Source organism: Gavialis gangeticus, unplaced genomic scaffold, assembly GCF_001723915.1.
Source record: "Gavialis gangeticus isolate Ggan-Ray unplaced genomic scaffold, GavGan_comp1, whole genome shotgun sequence".
Lineage (NCBI taxonomy): Eukaryota > Metazoa > Chordata > Crocodylia > Gavialidae > Gavialis > Gavialis gangeticus.
The window spans coordinates 31,965,489-31,983,522 of NW_017729031.1; the positions used below are offsets into that span (position 1 = coordinate 31,965,489).

An 18,034-nucleotide genomic window follows, 5' to 3' on the forward strand; every position below is an offset into this window, starting at 1 on the left:
GCCCCGCGTGGGCTGCAAGCGCCTGCAGAAGGGAGCTCCAGCCATGGGGTAGGCGAGGAGCCACTTTTCCCCACGCTCAGCAACAGCTTCTTCCCTGCTGGCGAGCAGGGGGTCAGGGCTGTGCACTGCCCCCCACCTGTACCATGGGGCTGGGGGGCACTGGGTGTCAGTGGGCAGGGAGCCAGTGGGAGTACAGGCCCCGCATCGGTATCCTGGGGCCAGTGCCGGCAGGGCCCAGAGCAGGGTGGCAGGAGTGCAGGGTCCCAGCTGGCCAGAGCTTTATGGAGCCGGGCCAGCTCCCCTCTCCCTGCAGGTGCAGCCCAGCCCAGCTCCACGGACCCCTGCCAGCCTGCGCCCTGCTTTGGGCCACACCAGTGCTGGCCTTGGGACATTGGTCCCAAGATGGTGACCAGGGGGTGGGGCTACCCATGCAGCCCTCAACAGCCTGCCAAAACAGGGTAAGCGGCCCTCCGCTCAGAATAATTGCCTGCCCCTGATCTGAAGGGTAGGTTTGAGCAGAGCCCTCCTATGAAGGCTACCTAGTGGAAGAGTATCACAGAGTGGAGAAGCTGAGGTTCCTTGAGAGGCTGCTTGGCGTCAGAGGGCCTCATCTTTTCCTGCTGCTCTAAGCTGACTCCAAAAGGCACTTTTCCCTCACCCACTTCTAGGGGTCTCCAACTTACTCTGTTCCTGCAAACAATAGATTGCCAAAATCAGAGAGGGATAAGAACAAAGTCACCCTTCCCTTCAATGTACAGCCTGCTCCAAGAGTCTGACTCCAACCCTGGCTGAAGCAGGAAAAGTGAGATCCCAAGGGGAAAACCACTCCTTACTGCCAACACTTTCCCCAGGCACGGCGCTCTGGGCTAAGGTGCTCTCATTGGCCCAATGTACCCCAGCTACTTCTCTTCCCAAGGGCAATGTCTGTTGGTGGAAATACACAAAGGTGATACTGTAGTGCTTTTTCAGTCAAAATCCAGGGAATAACAATTACTGCCATTCTTAAAAGCAGCTAGACCATGGGTGGGCAAAATGTGGCCTGCGGGCTGGGTGTGGCCCACCAGGCCATTCTATCTGGCCTGCAGGGACCCTAAAAAATTTAGAAAATTAATATTTAACTGCCCCTGGCTACCTGTCATGTGGCCCTCGATGGCTTACCAAAACTCAGGAAGCGGCCCCCCACCCAAAATAATTGCCCCCCCCATGCTAAAGCAATAGGTATTCATAGAAATCCATCTAAGAAAATAAAATTTTGGAACAGAGGCTAGGAACAGATGTTGCATTTGTTCCTGGGTGAGTAGTATCTGCATTTGTCCCAAACCAGAAATATTCTGGGATTGGCAAGAGCACACATCACCCCTCTAATCAGGGTTAAGGGAACGTCTGATGCACTGCTGCTTTCCTGTCATTGATTCAGTGATGCAATCCTGGGATAACTATCCAGACATATCTTGTGATGTCCTTGGATAAACTGTTAGTACATCTTATGCCATGAACATTTTTAGGGAGTAATACTAATTTGTTCTTTCTCTCTCGCACTTTAGTTTCTTCCAAGGTCTATTATATAAAATAACTGCTTGCGAATCCAAAGCCATGTCACTTCATAAAAGTATATTGTAATATCTTAAGTGTCTAGGATCATGCAGATGTAAAAGTAAAGACAGACCTCTTAGATCTTCTAATCCTTCTGCTATTAAGAACTATTGTTTTGGGGTTTTGCTGCCAGTTCAGCTAGACATAGGTTAGTAGTCCTGGAATCAAGTAATAAAATATTTTTAGTTTTAGAATAGTTATCAAATTTTTTTATTATACAATTACAGTTAGTGCAATAATGTAGTCTTCTGTGGGAATTGGTAGACACTCCAGCACTGGGAATATTTAAAACAGGGTTTAAAACACTGCACAGGAGACATGAATCAGTTTGACCTTGACCCTTCAACTTGTCGCTGGCTTTCTCGCCCTTGTGCCTCTGACATGAGTGTGGCGACACTCGCTTCATCACCATCACCTGTGGCAGGTCAGTGTGCTACGTCTTTTGGTTGTGTAACAGGGTTAAATGTAGTTTCGCTAATAGGTTAGACAAAGATTTTGTATGTGATAGTTTAGATAGGGATGATCCTGCCTTTTGCCCCTTCTAGCCCTACTTTTCTGTGATTTTAATCCAGTAGGAGACCTGATCTGGATTGGTGCCTTCCAGCAGTCCTGCGTGTAAAGAGTTAAGAAATATGGAACTTGCATCCGAGATGCACAGATGTTATGACAATAACCGTAGTGGAAAAACTGAGGAATACATGTCACTTGCTGGCTGCCAGTATTGTGATTTATAATGTTCAGATAGATTTTACAGTGGTTAAGGCTAGAAGGGACCCTGAGATCATTTAGTCTGTCCTGGAGTATGAGCCAGACCTTTAAATTCTCTCAGCTAGCCGATCTTGACTTCTGTTTAAACCAGAGCATTTCAGTCCTTGAGAAGCAAACAAACTATAGTGGGTTGCCATCAGAGGATAGGAGAGATGTTATTGTCACCACTGCTCACATCCAGTCAATTGAAGGGCATTGATTAAAGCGAAATCTGCCCAGAAGATCCTACTAACTAAGCTGCACCTCTTTATCATTAAATATATACTTCCTGCCTCTGTTTATTTGAGAGTAGCCCTGAAAGACATGCAATTTCTTTTGTTGGGTGCAATACAAATATATGTACCCTGAGACCGAAATAAATGTGTAGAGCGTATGGCAGATTGCAAACATCGTGCTCTTCTGCTAAGTGGTTGGAGAGGATCTACTTGAGGATGTGTTTAGGGGAAGCTACTCTAAGATAGTTGGAGTCAAATCCCTAAACCTTACTTTCAGTATCCCAAAGAAGTGCTTTTCTGCAAATAAGGAAGATTTCTTATAATTGACTCTTGGATACTTTAAACTAGCCTACAGACTCTTTTACATAATAAGAAAACAATGGTTCATCTGAAATGGGAATGTTTTGAAGTGAATCATTTAATTTGCTTAGCTAAAGAGTTTTCCACTAAATTTAATTTTAAGCTGCTTCCGTTTCATTAAAGTTCAAGTCGGACTTAAGTATTTAATTGCATTAGGTGAAGAGCCATAAAAGAAAATGAGGATAATATATGTATCAGAGAGCAAAAATATATTTTTTCATTTTGGGCAACCAGGATAAATTGGACTGCAAGCATGGAGGTCTCTCAGTAAACATTTCCTGTGTTTCTAGAAAAGGGTTGGGTTTTTTTAGCATTTTAAATAGGTAACTTGTATGAACTATATTTATACATAATTTTAGGGCTAAATTTTCAAATGTGGGCTTGCTTGTGGGGGCAGGGCGGGCGGAATCTGAGCACAATCAAAACTGCCAAATATGCTCACCTGTGAAAAGTTTATCTGACTTTTCACACTCGTGAAGAGTCAGGTGCACTCATTTTTGAGAGCGCTGGCACTGCGCCGCTCTGAAATGGGTGTCTAATTCTAATTCACAATGAATTGTTAGGGTCAGGATTTCAGTGCGAGCCGTGGATGTTCTGTGGCCCTTGAAAATCAGGTTGTCTGAACCTAGAGTGGTCTAGTACTTGTATACTTCGTTTTGAAAACCCAAGCTGGACATCCAGCAAGCAAGGTCCTTGCCTGTATTTTCACATTTTCTCCACCCCCCGTTGGCTGGATGAAAGGTATTCACATAAAGATTTTTTTTTCCTTCTAACACAACTGGTTGTGACACCAGACAAATTAGCGAGCATTTTTTCTACGTGATTAATCAGTGCGCTGTTACTTCTGGCGTGTTGTGGAATCGCTCAGAGGGTTAAAAACAAAACCAAGAAACAAAAAACCTTCCAGTGACTTTGACAGCTGTCAAATGATTTAAGCAAAACAAATTTGAGTGATGTTTGAGTCTCTAGTTAACATTAAATCAAAAGCACATGCAGTATCCTTTGGCTTGGTTAACTGGATGTACTAGTTTTAAATCATTATTGTACCTTTCTTTCCACTCGAAATTAATCTGCTGGTGGTTAGCAGTGAAGTGCATGGGAACAAGAGGTTCTTTATCTGCATTCCTGAATGGTTGTGTCAAAGCTGCAGGTTTCTATTTTAAAGCGAGGCATTAATCTGAAAGTAGCTGTGTAGAAATTATCCTTTCTTATGCAGTGGACCCAGTGGTTTTCAACCTTTTTTCATTTGTGGACCTCTCACAAATTTTGAATGGAGGTGCAAACCCCTTTGAATTGTAAGCGTGGGTATTCAGACACTTTTGGTTGATCAGAGACCCCTTAGATACTGGACCCCAAGGGGTCCACGGACTGCAGATTGACAACCACTGCAGTAGACCAAATGGTTGTGCCTGGTGACTTGTGTGACAAACACACACTTTTCTCCTTTTTATGTGGCTCAGTAAGTGTTCTAGATTCTGTTCTGCCGTTCGCAGTATCACCAGATTGTTAAATTATTGATGCAAGGCCAGATTCTCCCCTTGCTAAGAACTGGACAATGTCATTGTCTCCAATGACATTAAGTAAGTGCAGCTGGGGTAAAATTTAGCCAACAGATTGCATTACTTATGATAATGCACAGTCAGGAATGGACCCATGTTAATTCTTTGCATTCAGGCAGAGATTGTCGTTCTAGCAGCTGGAACAGCATCATTTTACTTGCAAAGTGAAGTGAGATCTGGAGCAATTGAGAAGGGAAAACATAGAAACCCTGCATCTGTCTTAACTATGCTTCCTAGAAACGTTTAATACAATGTACAAATCTTTGTCCCTTGTATATAGGCCCAGTTTCTGTTGACTTCAGTTAGGGCTGGAGGCAGATTTTTGTTCAATTTATATCAAGCCTGTATTTATGGAGCCATTTGATCTATCACCTGTGTTAATAAACACTTCAAACTGTGTGTAAATGAGTGGGGGGTTTTCCCTTCGGGGACCTTTTGGATCACCCTCAAGTCATGTTGATTTTGTAAATGCATGAACACTTTATTCAATAAACTCAAATGACCCTGAAGGAAACGTTGAATTTTAAATTAAAGCCAAAATCCAAGGAACTGCCACATCTGCACTGGTAAAAATGTGTTTTTTCTTGTGGGAATAGAAGAGCGGGATTCAAAACAGGGCAGAGCTGGGTTACCTGAATCCTCATCCAAGAGCACATTTCTAATAGCAGCTATCTGCTAGGTTCCCATTGAAGTCGGTGGAAATTAGGCACCTAAATACCTTGTTAAAATCTGACCTGACCTTTTCCCATGGCTTGTGATTGTTGTAGAAACTTTGGTTGCATAAAATACTTGGCAAGGTGAGAAGAATGGAAATGTCACAAGACCTGGCTTAACTCAGCTCCACTAGTCTTTCCTGCCCAGAGCAAGGGGGCTGGACCCAGTGATCTCATGCGGTCCCTTCCAGCCCTAAACTTCTGAGAATCTGTGTGAATTCGGCTAAATCTTGAGCATGTCTGAAACCTTGGGGCTACAAGAAGAAATGGCTCTAAGAAACCAAATGCATTCGGAACAAAGACTTGCTAAATATTGAGGAAGAAATGGACATGTAAATATGCTCCCTTGTGGTTGAAGGCAGGCATGAGCTGAGCTCAGACTTGTCTGGGGGTAGATGCATGTCCATTGACTGCTGTCGAGTTGAATTTTGCCTCCGGTACACATGGTCAGTAGTTTTCTATTGCATCACTTGTATCCGTCACCTGTTTGTAAAGTCACGGCAAATAATGCATGACAGAAGTCAACTGAAGGGGCAGAAGCTATTCCTTTCATTTCCACATATTTATCTCAAGGCCACTTATTTATATAAAACTGTTCTGCTCAGTCTCTCTGATTTAATGTTATATGGACATGGAGTATTGCATTGGCTCGGCAAGGCTCTCCATCAGCATGTAGCAAATGAATACTGTGAAAGCTCCTCTGTGAATTGCCATCTTTTACAATTCTCCTCTGTGCCCAAGGCCATTTTTTCCTAACTGTTACATCTCATTTTGCTTTCTTTCAGGGTTTTGAAGATCCCAAGGACAAGTAAGCACATTTTATGTTTGTCATAAAATCTTGCTGGTTCTAGATTCCTCCCCTTCCTCCTCCAAATGAAACTAATGCTTTAGGTAAATGACCCAGCTCCGGGGCCTAGAGTCCCCGGTTGTCTTCACTGATCAGATGCAGCGGCTGCTCTGCAGGGATGCCCTTCGGGGACGTGAGGGTTGGTGGCCCTCCAAGAACATCCTGTTTCTGAGCATCTCTATTGAGAGGGCTGGCCAGGGAATTAATGAGTGCCAGTGGCAGAGCCAGCTCTAGATGGTACTGGTACACATGGACCCTCTTAATCAGGGCCCTTGCATGAAAAATCTTGAGCAGTAACCACGATCGTAATATTTCTGCTTTACCATTTAAGGAATTCTAGAGAAGGGCTTGAAAGAGAGTGGGGTCAGTATAGTTCAGCTTAGGTAAAGTGAGAGGGTAGGAACTGTGGGAGAACAAGAAGAGATCCTCAAGGCCGCAGAAATAAAATAGAAGACCCCTGAGGCAGACCACTTGTTGCCTCCGTGCGGTGCAGTCCTTGGTCTCATAGGGCATCCCTGGCCCAGGTTGCCCAGCCAGCAAAAGCAGCAGCAGCGTCTTGTCGTTCTGTTATGGGATGCGGAAGCTCAATCAGAAGAAACTCAGCTGTGGAGCAGAGCTATAAAAAAAATATTTAGATTTTTTTTTCTTTCCTAGAGCTTGTTTCAATCAAACAATTTGTCGTGAGTAGTGAAGGGGAGCAGGTTGGCTAGGAAACAAATCGATGCTTCTTTGCTGATACTAAGTTTAGTTCCCAAGTGAGGCAATGGTAGAATAGGACACTTGTGAATACGTGTTTGTTCACTGAGATATAAATGAATGCTGCCTGTCTGTGGTGACTTAGGATTGGTGAAATCTGCCCTTCCAGGATACCCAAGGAATATTCAGCCCTACCAAGTAATGAGGAAAGACCCTTTTTACAAGCAGGGGATCTGAGGCAGAGACATTGCCCAAAGGGATGTTGTCAGTTAATTTTAGAGCCGTGGGGTTCGGGTTCTGAGTTTTGCGCTGACCCTCCTAGGCCATGGTTCAGATTTCTTCAGCCCTGAGAATATCACAGTCCACAGGATCGAGGTCAAAATCTTCGCCAGTGGAGCCTGATTTTCAATTCTTCCCCTCTTGAGCAAAAGTAAGGGGAACAGTGGAGAATCCCATTTCTGAAAACCAGACCTTTTTATGGTGCCTCCAAGTTGAACAGCCGCAAACATCGCAATCAAAATCACAGGCCATTTCTGACAATGTTGGCTCATATGAACTAAGGACCAACCCTGCCAACAAAACATTTATTTAGTCTCTGCAATTCTACCAAGTCTGTAATAGAAATGTTTTCTCTGCCCTGTCCCCAAAGATTCCTGTGCTGCTGCTGTTGTTTCTGAACATGTACCAAGAACAAAATTTACATATAAAAGACGTTTAATGATGTTGAACCATTACTGGAAGAATGTAGTAACGAGAATGTAGTGTCAATAAATTTGCGAGAAAAGAGCACTGTTGTCACGTTCATCTGGCATGTCATTCAGCTGAGAGATTTATTCAAAATTTTCCAGTTCACACAGGTTCATGTGCCAGTGTACAATGACTTTAAAGATTTTTGAAGGATGGGTTTTTTGACTATGAACTTTGCCCTCAAACAAGTATGGTCTTTCTTTTTATTCCAATTTAGTGTTCTGACTGAAAATCCCTTTGCTTGTTTTGGTTTTATAGTCTCTGAGGACTACTGCCTGAGATCATATTAGCTGTAACGAGCTTTTTGCTAGATATGGGTGGAAAATGCATTTTCTGTCTAGTGGAAAAACTTTGAGTTTCAAAATTTTTCTGCCTTGAATCAGGGTGAAGAGGCATGATTTTGAAACCATTTTCTGGAATAAGTTTTTTTTTCACAAAGTTTCTTTTAGAAGGATCCAAGCTTTCTTTTCCACTAAATTTAAAAAATACCACTGTGCTTGTGAGCATTGTGATTCTGATAGTTTTGAATATAAAAGTAAATTTTAAAACCAAACTGGAAGGTGACAGGTGGTTCAGGAAGGTCCAGGAAGGGCATGCTTGTGCATTTCTGGTGACTCTTCCTGTGCCAGAATATAAACAGGTTTATACCCTGTCCCACCAGATCATGGAACTGCCCCAACAGTGCTTCTTGCAGGGCCGCGGTCCAGAGAACAGGAACAGGAGAGGTAAACCCCACAAGGAACTCTGAGTTTAAGCATTTGATGCAACTAAGTGCTTAGGAAAGTCAGAAAAATAAATATGAATTCCAGGAGAATCTATCTTCAGAGTAAGGGATTACTATGGACAGACTGGATCTTGCTTTAAATTAGCTTGCTTACATACTGCCAGCAATGTAATTGCAGCAGCGTGGAACTCGGCACAGGCTTCAGAAACAATCCATGAACTGGACAAATGCCTAGGTGAGTATCCGGTGCTGAGCTCCACGCTACTGAGAATGGACTTCATTCAGTACCTAAGCCAGCTATAAGTATGTCTGCACGAGCTGCAGACACAGCAGTGACTACAGTGTAAACACACTCTCGTTAGAGGTGGAACGACCCCCTCACTGATCCTAAAACAGCCAGCTGTGGTCAAGAGCTGCAGAGAGTTCCTCCATTTCCTCCCATGCTGTGCTGTTGTACCGAAACTATGATGCCAGCTGAAGCTCATACAGACGACGATGATGTCTTTACCTGGGGTTCTTGGAGAAGGATTTTACTTATCCCCTGTGTGATATAAAACGGCTAAATTTAAATGGTCCAAATGTATAAATAACCAGCAGGAACTTGGATCGCATTCTATAAATACGAAAACTAGCAATTTCCTTGCTCATTTAATGAGTCTGGAGGACGGGATTATGAGGACTGGATGAAAATAAGCAATGGCTTTTTGTATATTTGAGCAGATGTGGTTTCTTTAAAACAAACATCTAGAAGTAAATTAAATTTCCTTTCCTCCGAGGGGAAAACTAAATTTTGTTTCAGAAGTGGAATATATGTTGATGGAGTAACCTCAGCAGCCAAAAAATAAAGCAGCCCTACTCCGCTCCCATACACTTATTGAAACGTAATATTTTGCTGTTCTAATATGTTGCTAGTATATATTGGTATCGCTTCCTTTGGCTGGAGTTGGAATGACGAGCAGTGTGTCGTACTGCAGCAAAACCTGATTTTTTTCTTTTCTTGGTCAGATGTGTACAGGTCCCACTGAGTGAAACAGAAGTTGTGGGTGCTTAACACTTCTGAAAAAAAAAGCTAAAAGCTAGTGAAGCATCTTTCAGTGCAAGTCATTAGGAGCATTATTATTATTATTTTTAAGAACAGTGATATTGATCCCATTTTGGCCAGCCTTAAAAATTTGAGTAGCTTGTGTGTGCAACACTCGTGCCTATAAAAGCCTTTCAGTGATAGGCATGTTACAACTGATGTTAGTTGTCTGCATGATCCTGTTATACAGCTCTTCAAACAGCTAGTGGATTTTTGGTATGATAATGTTTTGAGGCCCAACTAGAGCCTCTTAAATGGATATCATTTTCCATATAACTCTGTCTGCAACAGCACTTCTCATGTTTCCCACTGTGCTTTATTTTGTTCTTGGAGGTCCTTGAACAATGGCTGATTTCCCATAATGCAGGTTGTGGCATCACTGTGTTGTTGCCTTATATTGATTGGGATCACACTTGAAGGTGGGGATCATATTGTCTTATGATCTACTATGAAGTACATGTAGTTGGGCATGATGGAAAGGAAGCAGAATAACAACATTTCAGTGTTAGCTTTCAATTTCTGCCATTTATTAGTTAAATACAGACCAGAAAGAAGTCATGTGACACTGATTTTAAAATAAATTGTGATTTTTGGATGCTTAATTTGAGACCCTATTAAGAGGGCTGGGCTTATAGCACTTTTGTTGGTTTTTAGCACTAATTGAAGTTGATGTCCATTTAAGAAGGCTCTAGTTGGGCCTCAAAAAATTATGGTATCAAAAATCCACTAGCTGTTTGAAGATCTTCCTTTATGTATTTGGAAATTAGGTTTTGCTCCCACATTGCCTTGTATTTTATCATTTTTCCTACCTTAAAGGTAGAAAGAGATTAGTAAAAGTTGATATCTATTTATTTTGAGCACAGCTCTGAAATAACACAGAGGGAAATTGGGCCTGTTATCTTTAATTGTTACTGAAACCAGTTCGGAAGATCAAAACTGGAGATTTTTTCCAAATTTTGAAAGTTCAACAAAAAAATTCAATAAAGAAAAGGGTGTAGAGAGTAATTTTTGGCAAGCTCAGCAAATTACAAACAACAGTACTGAATTATAGGAAAGAATTAAGTGGAAGAATAAGGGAAGGAAAATCTAGTTTGGTTTTAGAGGCTGATACATGGGGGAGCTAACAACTTGATGTTGGAGGTGGTCTGAAGAAAGGACACTAGATTAAATATCCTGATTGATGGGGATGGATGGCTCAGGGTTGCAAGCAGTTCCAGATCATTAGATGAATAGCTCCAAATTGTCAGTTTATGTCTAGCTGAGATATTAAGAAGTAAAGAGCATAGAGTGAAATAATTGTTTGGATCACATTGGTGGGGAAAACATCAAGTTCTCACCCTTTTCCATGTTTGTGACTTGCTCAGGAATACCCAGGAAAGCATGAACCCCGAAGATGAGGTGGATGAGTTTCTGGGCCGTGCAATTGATGCCAGAAGTATTGATCGGTTACGCTCTGAGCACGTGCGCAAATTCCTCCTAACATTCAGGGAGCCTGACTTAGAGAAGAAGGTAATGTCCTGCAAGTACTACTGCGAGAGACCACAAAGTGACTGCCACTCCTCTTATTGTTCTTTTTAAGATCAAACTTAACTTCCTGGCTTTAAATTAAGTTTCTGATGGTAGGACTCTTATGTGCCCATCGCATTAACTCTAAAGAAATCTTAACTTCTGCTGAGTCTCCTGTAATGCAGCAGGGATCAGCTGAAGGAGATGCATGGTAGAAATGCATGCCAGGCCATTTCTCTTTTTCTCTCACAAAAAGGGTCTGTTTTTACAGAAAGGTTGAAGTGCAGAATGAAACCAGAATGCTCTTCTGAGTTTTGCAAGGCCTGTCCAGGATAACACTCAAGGAGTCTGTGTATGAGGCTTCCCAGCAGAGCTATGTGCTCTGGACACATGTAATTATGTTGTTGCCAGTTCAGGACCTAGCACATACAGAGCCAGGTCAGTTACCTGTGCCTGGTACCACCTGGCACTGTGTAGCTCTGCTCACAGGCAGATCTAGCATTTTAAAAAGGTGGATGCATCTCTACCATGGGGGTTGGGGGGGATGAGGCCAAGTGCACCTGGAGCCTTCAGACCTGTGAGGTTACAGGGGAAGAGGAGGGGGCAGGGAACAGGCACAGGGAGGGGGGACCTCCCTGCCACCACTGTTGCTCTCTCTAGCTGAGCCTAGCACCCCATGCTGCCGCTCCTCACAGTCCCCAGCTGCAGTGAGGCAGGAGCAATCCTGGGGCTCCCCCTGCATCCAAGTCAGCCAGAGAAGGTGGTGGTGGTAGTGAGCAGGTCCTCGCCTTTCTGCACCGCTTTTCCAGGGAGCCAGCCATGGGGAGCAACTGGACAGGAGCTGGGCTCGGGCAGGGACAGTGGCAGCAGCAGTGGCTGGTCCTTCCTTCCTTCCCTCTTGGGTGGCTCACGCTGGCCTGGGGGATGGAAACATCACTGGACTATACACAGGAGAGGCGTACAACTGCACCCCACCTTCATGTGCCCCTGGCTGTATCCAGCTCTTCATCATTCTTGCCTAACATTTTAGGAGAGGAAGAATGATCTTGTAGCTAAGGCATGGGGCTGTGACTCAAAAGATCTGGGTTTGTTTCCTGAGTGTCCCAGACAGCCGGTACCATCAGAGGCAAACCTCTTTGCCCTTTGAGTTGCCTTATCTGTAGGATAAGTGGCAGTATGTCATTGGGGGCTGTGCATGAGCTCATTCCAAATTTGAAGCGAACTCTATTCCACCTGTTAACCATGTAAGTGGACTTGGGCAACCAGAGATGATTCTATTCCACCCTGCTCAAATGCCTTAAAAATGGTTAAAACAGAACAAAGTCAGGTTATTGCCCTCCTCCCTGCTTTTTTGTGACTTGGTCTCAAGTGTAACATGAGGGTGTACCACAAGACTGGATTTTGGGGCCTGCCTGTATGCCCAATAGGTGCAATAGAATCTGACCCCTAGGTATTCCAATGATGGGAACTGTATGAGGAAGTACGGTTTTATCCTTCCTAGGGAAAAATTCAGCTCTGCCTTTTTTTTATTTTAAATAATGTGGTTTCTGGGGCAACTGGGGCTATCTTGAGCATAAACCCTGACTCTGGTGATAAAAAGGCAAGGCACATTTTTAATTGGAGAAGCCAGATCTATAAATCTAGCGTTGGTCAGGTTAGGCTGAGCTTACCTGTTTTATCACTATGCTTAGAAATAATGTGGGTATCATAGAAAGTGGATGAAACAAACACCCTGGTTAAAAAGCAGGAGGCCTTTGCAGTAATTACAGTATGCTTTAAATTCTAAGTGTGTCAGATTAGGCTTAAATTAAAAATGAGCAGGCAGTTTCCCCTCCCCCTTTCATTTTATTATTTAAGGGAAATTAGCAGTTCACCTGTTCAAAGGGCCTGAGTGTTTCCTCGGTTTAAGAGCTGCAGTTGGAGATCAGGTGCCTTCAGTAGCTGCGCAGTCATCAAAACAGTGCAGCCATGTCCTTGCACGTGCTTTAGGACCAGCAGCGTGCGCACAATTTGGATAACACAAGTCCAGTTTTTCTCACAGGACTCACTAGCAGTGTGTTTATCCCATGGGAGGAAAGCAATGATGAAAAAGAGTTCAGTTGAATCTGGACCAGTGTTCTCAGTCTTATTTTCATGTGTACCCTGGAAGGGGCAGAATATAAATCATGCTCCCATCTGCTTGGGGTCATCCAAGGACCCTCGGGGCTTGTGTGGCTCTACAGACTTGCTAGGAAAGAAGGGAAATTTTTGCCCATCTCCAATACTAGTTGGTAGCTCTGGGGGGGGCACTGAGTCGGGTATTTGTTTGGGGGAGGAGCAGGCTGGTGCTAAGTCTTTGCTATGCTTATTAAAACCTGTTCTTCTCCTAACAGTATTCCAAGCAGGTGGATGACAGATTCGGAGCCTATGTGGCTTGTGCCTCCTTAGTCTTCCTCTTCATCTGCTTTGTTCAGATCACAATCGTGCCACAGTGAGTAGATCTTTCCTTGCTATTTCTGTACTCTGGCATTTGTTTTTTTCTTTCCTCAAGGCTGCAGTGCACCAGAGGGAGGCAAACTCTCTAAATAATTCCTGCTTAAGTGATGTGAAATGCTTGTTGAGTGCATTCATTTCTGGCTATAGCATGTTAACCTTGGCTTTGGCACACAAGGGGTTTTGTTTTGCCAGCATGACTTCTCTGAATGTTTACCTCTGGGTTGAGAAACTTGGCGTAGTGCATTTATAATTAGTCAGGAAAAGAAAATCGCTAAAATGGGAACAGCTGCATATTGAGGCAGCCGGCTTTTCAGAATGCAGGCGAGCTTGGGCCATGGTTTACCATAACCAAGTAGGGGAGGAAGGCAGTCCATCACAGCTTCTTGTTCATTCTGCTTGGATCTTGGTGTCAGGTGCAGAGCATGATACTTAGACTACAAATTAACATGGCCAGCTGAAGCAGATCAGCTGTGTCCAGGATGTGCCCCAGCGCAGCTGAGTTGCTTCATTAGGTAAGCCTGTTGTCCCACCCATTGATCTTGCAGGAGAAGAAGCATTGTCTTCCCTGCTTCAGGACACCCCTGGCAATCTCTGGGGTGCGTCTCTGGAAGCAGGTAAACAGGGCAAGCAGTCCCCAGGCTTGATGGGCCTGATCCTGTGCATGAATTCCCGGGGCACACAGGACCAAGCTCCTCAAGCCTGGTGAGCACCGGCTGGGGGCATTTAGAGAATGAGGGCAGCTCTTGGCTGTATGTGCTCTCCCAATGTAAAGCAAACAGACATTTGTTCTAATAAAACATCACAAATTACTACCTTTGCTGCAGCCACATTGTGGCACGATAAAGGGCATGGACACCTATTTGCTTTCACTTTGTACTGCCATAAAAAATTTGATGGCGATGCAAAGGTGGTGAAAGACGATACCTATTTCTACCCTGAGTCTCTGGGTACTGGCAAGCTATGAGACAGGAAAGGCAGAAAGTAACATTGTGTGGGCCCCAAGAGGTAATTAACCTCCATATTTTTAAGGGCTGTGGTAATTTAGTACCACTGGAAAGCACAGTTCCCCTCCTGTCCTTCTTTTAATTGACTGGAAGAGGGTCATCTGTGGCACAGCATCTTCTGGACCAGTGCAGCTTACTCATCCTCCTTTGCTGAGACCTGTAATAGGCCCATCTATCCCATGGGGCTTGTTCAAAAAAAAAAACCTTTACAAAACACTCATTTTAATTAAAGTACACCTGTATTTTTCCAAAGGTCTGGTTCAATGACAATGATATTAACTGTGTACCCAGAAATAGGCAGTGCTCCTAGGTAAGTTTGGAACCCCTCACTTTTAATCTTGAGGACATTATAATGGAAGTTTGACAAACGCTCCAAGTTTATCTTCCTCCATTTTAAAAAGGCAACAATTTTCCTTTCAGGAAGACACAAGAACAGCGTGTGTCCACACAACTGCTTCCTGTTTTGCTCACACCACCCTCCTTCCTAGAAAAGAGACTGTGGGTTGTGCCCATCAGGCTGCATAGTCAGTAGGACACAGAAACAATATGTGATATGATGTTTGAGGTCATTCTTTCTCCCAGGCGAAAGGATGATCGCCGTTGCTCAAGGAATGGTAGATTCAGCAAAACAGCAGCCACAGAAATAGTTTAGGAAAAGACAGATCCGCTTGGGGCGATCGGAAGAGAAGCCAACAGAGCTCAAAATTGAAATTAGGTCAATCCCAGCACTTGTTTAGCAATTGCTGAAACTCTCTGTAGGTTTGCCTTCCACACGTTTAGACTTTAGATCATTTGATCTGACATTACTGCCCTGAGTTTGCATCTTTGTGAGAGAGGTCCTCTAAAAGGCTTCAGGTCACCCATCAGACACACTGAGCAACCACCAGGCTATTTAATTAAAGCCAGTTAAGCATTGAAATAAAACAAGCTGACAACTTCTAGATCCTTGACAATTATAATGGCCGAGTGCCTTTCTTCTGTGGTAGGCATGGAAATCAGAGCAGGTTCACGGTGACATTAATGCCAGTGGTGTATATATGCTGATCTTCTCTCTTATAGGCAAAAATATTTTATTATATTTTTTCTGTATTTTTTGGGAGATTCCTGGGTTTTTTGCACATCTCAGCAGCACATGGCATCCTGGGGACTGTTTATTTTCCCCAGAAATAGCCAGAGTCAGGAAATTGGATTTCATAAGCAATTAGTGTATCTTGGTGTGGCAAATCCTACTGGCGTGGTTTTTTTTCCCTTCAAACTCTGGGCTGTAGGTTTGTGCATGCAAAACCCTGTGTGTCCTTCTCGAGTGCCAAAGCCTGTGTGTATGATAACATCCATGCGATTTTAGGCTTTAAAGTGCCCAAGTCTCTTAGGGGGCAGGTGCTTTTGAGGCATTTCCACTCTGTGCTTTCTCTCCATATCTCCAGTATGAAGGAGGGGTGTCCTAAGGGTGTCAGGAAAAAATATAGCGTGCCAGTTGCTGGTACCCTTACGAGGACATGTCACTTCCCTAGATCAATAAATGAGCCATGTCATTCTCTGTGCATGAATACTAGCTGACTTATAAAGTGGAGGTTGTGTTGGATTAGTACAACAGCTTTCTGCCTCTGGAGACCCAAGCTCATATGTGAATTGGGTCACAAGTGTTACTGAACTTGTCTGCCCTCCTAGAATCAAGTTTGTAGGGGTCATTTGTCCACATAGTAAAAATGTGGACCGTGTCATCTAAGGATGAGTAGCATCACAGAGGCATTGAAGGTCAGTATTGAAATCCACTGGCCAAGCTTTGTAGAGAAGGTCGGCTTTAGTCAGTTAACTATCAAATTCATCCCAAAATTAGAACCCAAAGCACAAGCACTTTAATTCTTTTTGCCTTAATATTTTAATTGCATAATAGTTGTCTTTACTGAAGACAGCGGTTAATGAGCAGCTGTTGCCATGTGCCCCTGGGTGTCACCAACAACGCATTCACCAGTGACGCAATGTGGAATTTGTATTTGCAACTGGAGACAAAATGGCAGTGATAACTTGTGATAATAAAGAGGAATAGCCTTAATGAATGCTCCAGCAGCTCAAACAGCAAATTAGCAAGTACAATTACCTCTGTAGTCATGAGAGAACATGGACACCAGCTGGATCCAGCACAGCTAGCCTTAATGTCACCATGTAAGATTACCTCCACTGAATTAGGAACAAGGCAGAGGTTCCAGGGGGGGTCTGTCCTTTCATACCGAGTCTAGTAACCATGAACACGTTATTGGATAATCGCATGATCAAAACAGATCACCGATCAGGACAACAAAATCGTGTGGGAATAGGTTTACGTGGAATGGGGTATCAAAATGAAGAGGGGATGTGCTGCAGACTGCTATCACTGAGGCTCCTTTTTTGAGGAATTATCGTTGTGGCATGGTAGCCGCTGTCCTATTCCTTGGCTGAGCTAGCAGGACACAACAAGAAATGCAGAGCAGATGCTCTACATGGGAATCAAACAAGGTCTGAACGTCTCAGTAACCTTGCTGGAAGCAGGTGCTTTCTCTGCATTTTCCTTCATTAGTGAAGCCAGTTTTGAGCCCTTCATGAACAAGGCGAATGAGGGGCTGGGGTGGGGCCCATGAATGTGACCTGCACGATGTTTCCCCTGCAGATTTCTTATGTGCTTGGCTGCAGATGGCTAAATTCTCAAGCCCAGCAAGCTTTCCTTCCTCGAGCCTCTTATCCGCTGCCAGCTTGGGGACTGGCCCAGTATAACAAATTATTCCATCATCTCTTCTAGCACATAAAGTATTTCTCAGTCTCTCTGCTGTCACCCCAGCAGGATGGCAGTGCCTGTGAGACATGCAGCATTCTCTGGTCGGCAGCCGGCGTGCGTAATTTAAAAGGGAACAGGATGTCTGTCAGTATTCGAGGCATCTCCTACCCCCTCCCGCCATCCCAAGCAGAAAGCTCCTTGATATGTCGTACTTTGCGCAAGCATCACGGAGCCCAGAGCAAAGCTGTAACTGTTTGATATGGTGTCATTTTTTTGTCTGTTTAAATCTCCTTTTCTGGTTTCAGCTCTGCATTTATGCTGGGTTTTTACCTGACCTGTTTTTTGATCCTGACCACAGTGGTGTTTGTTTCAGTCATTTATTCCTGCGTAAAGGTGAGTAATAAGATTTGTCTCCATAACACTTTGCTCATCTGGTGAGCTTAGCCAGCCTGTTTCTTAAGTTAACATAGAATGTCCTTGTATTTTGTTAGCCACACTTTCCACCTCATTTTGGATAGGCAGGTGCACTTGTGTACTGCACTGGTAAGGGATATGTAAAGAAACCCCTCTTCTTTGATAAGACAGAGTGAACTGCAAATATGTGCTAAGGCTGGCATCCTGTTAGCATAGTTAGACATAATCACCCACTCCTCCTGTAGATCGGCACGTCCATTAAGTCCCTTACAGGCCCATCTTTTGACATTAAAAGGATGAATTTCCCCAAACACTGACCCCGAGATGCCTCTCGCCAGACTTCCTGCAGAGCTGGCCATGTACTGTCCCCTGCTGCATGTGCATGTTTTCGTAGGCAGATAATCAGACGCAGAGTATCATCAAGGAAATATGCCTTGAAGGGAAATAAAAGCATAAACATATATGGCTTTATCAGCCTTGATCAGATGAGTACACGAAGCTTTCAACATTCAGCAATCTTTTCTTTGATGCTTGGTAAGGAAAGAATAATGGTTGTAAAAAAAAAAAAAAAAAAAAAAAAAAA

The 18,034-nt window shown here is 43.7% G+C and overlaps 1 protein-coding gene across 1 annotated transcript in view; it reads left to right on the top strand.

Moving 5' to 3' along the window:
* The window catches only part of ADCY5 (adenylate cyclase 5), a 412,412-nt gene that overhangs the window by 369,760 nt on the left and 24,618 nt on the right, over nucleotides 1-18,034 (top strand). Inside the window, exons 9-12 of the mRNA XM_019522576.1 lie at nucleotides 5,994-6,016; nucleotides 10,668-10,812; nucleotides 13,182-13,279; nucleotides 17,343-17,430. Coding sequence (XP_019378121.1) covers nucleotides 5,994-6,016; nucleotides 10,668-10,812; nucleotides 13,182-13,279; nucleotides 17,343-17,430 — 354 coding nt within the window. The remainder of the gene's footprint in view (nucleotides 1-5,993; nucleotides 6,017-10,667; nucleotides 10,813-13,181; nucleotides 13,280-17,342; nucleotides 17,431-18,034) is intronic.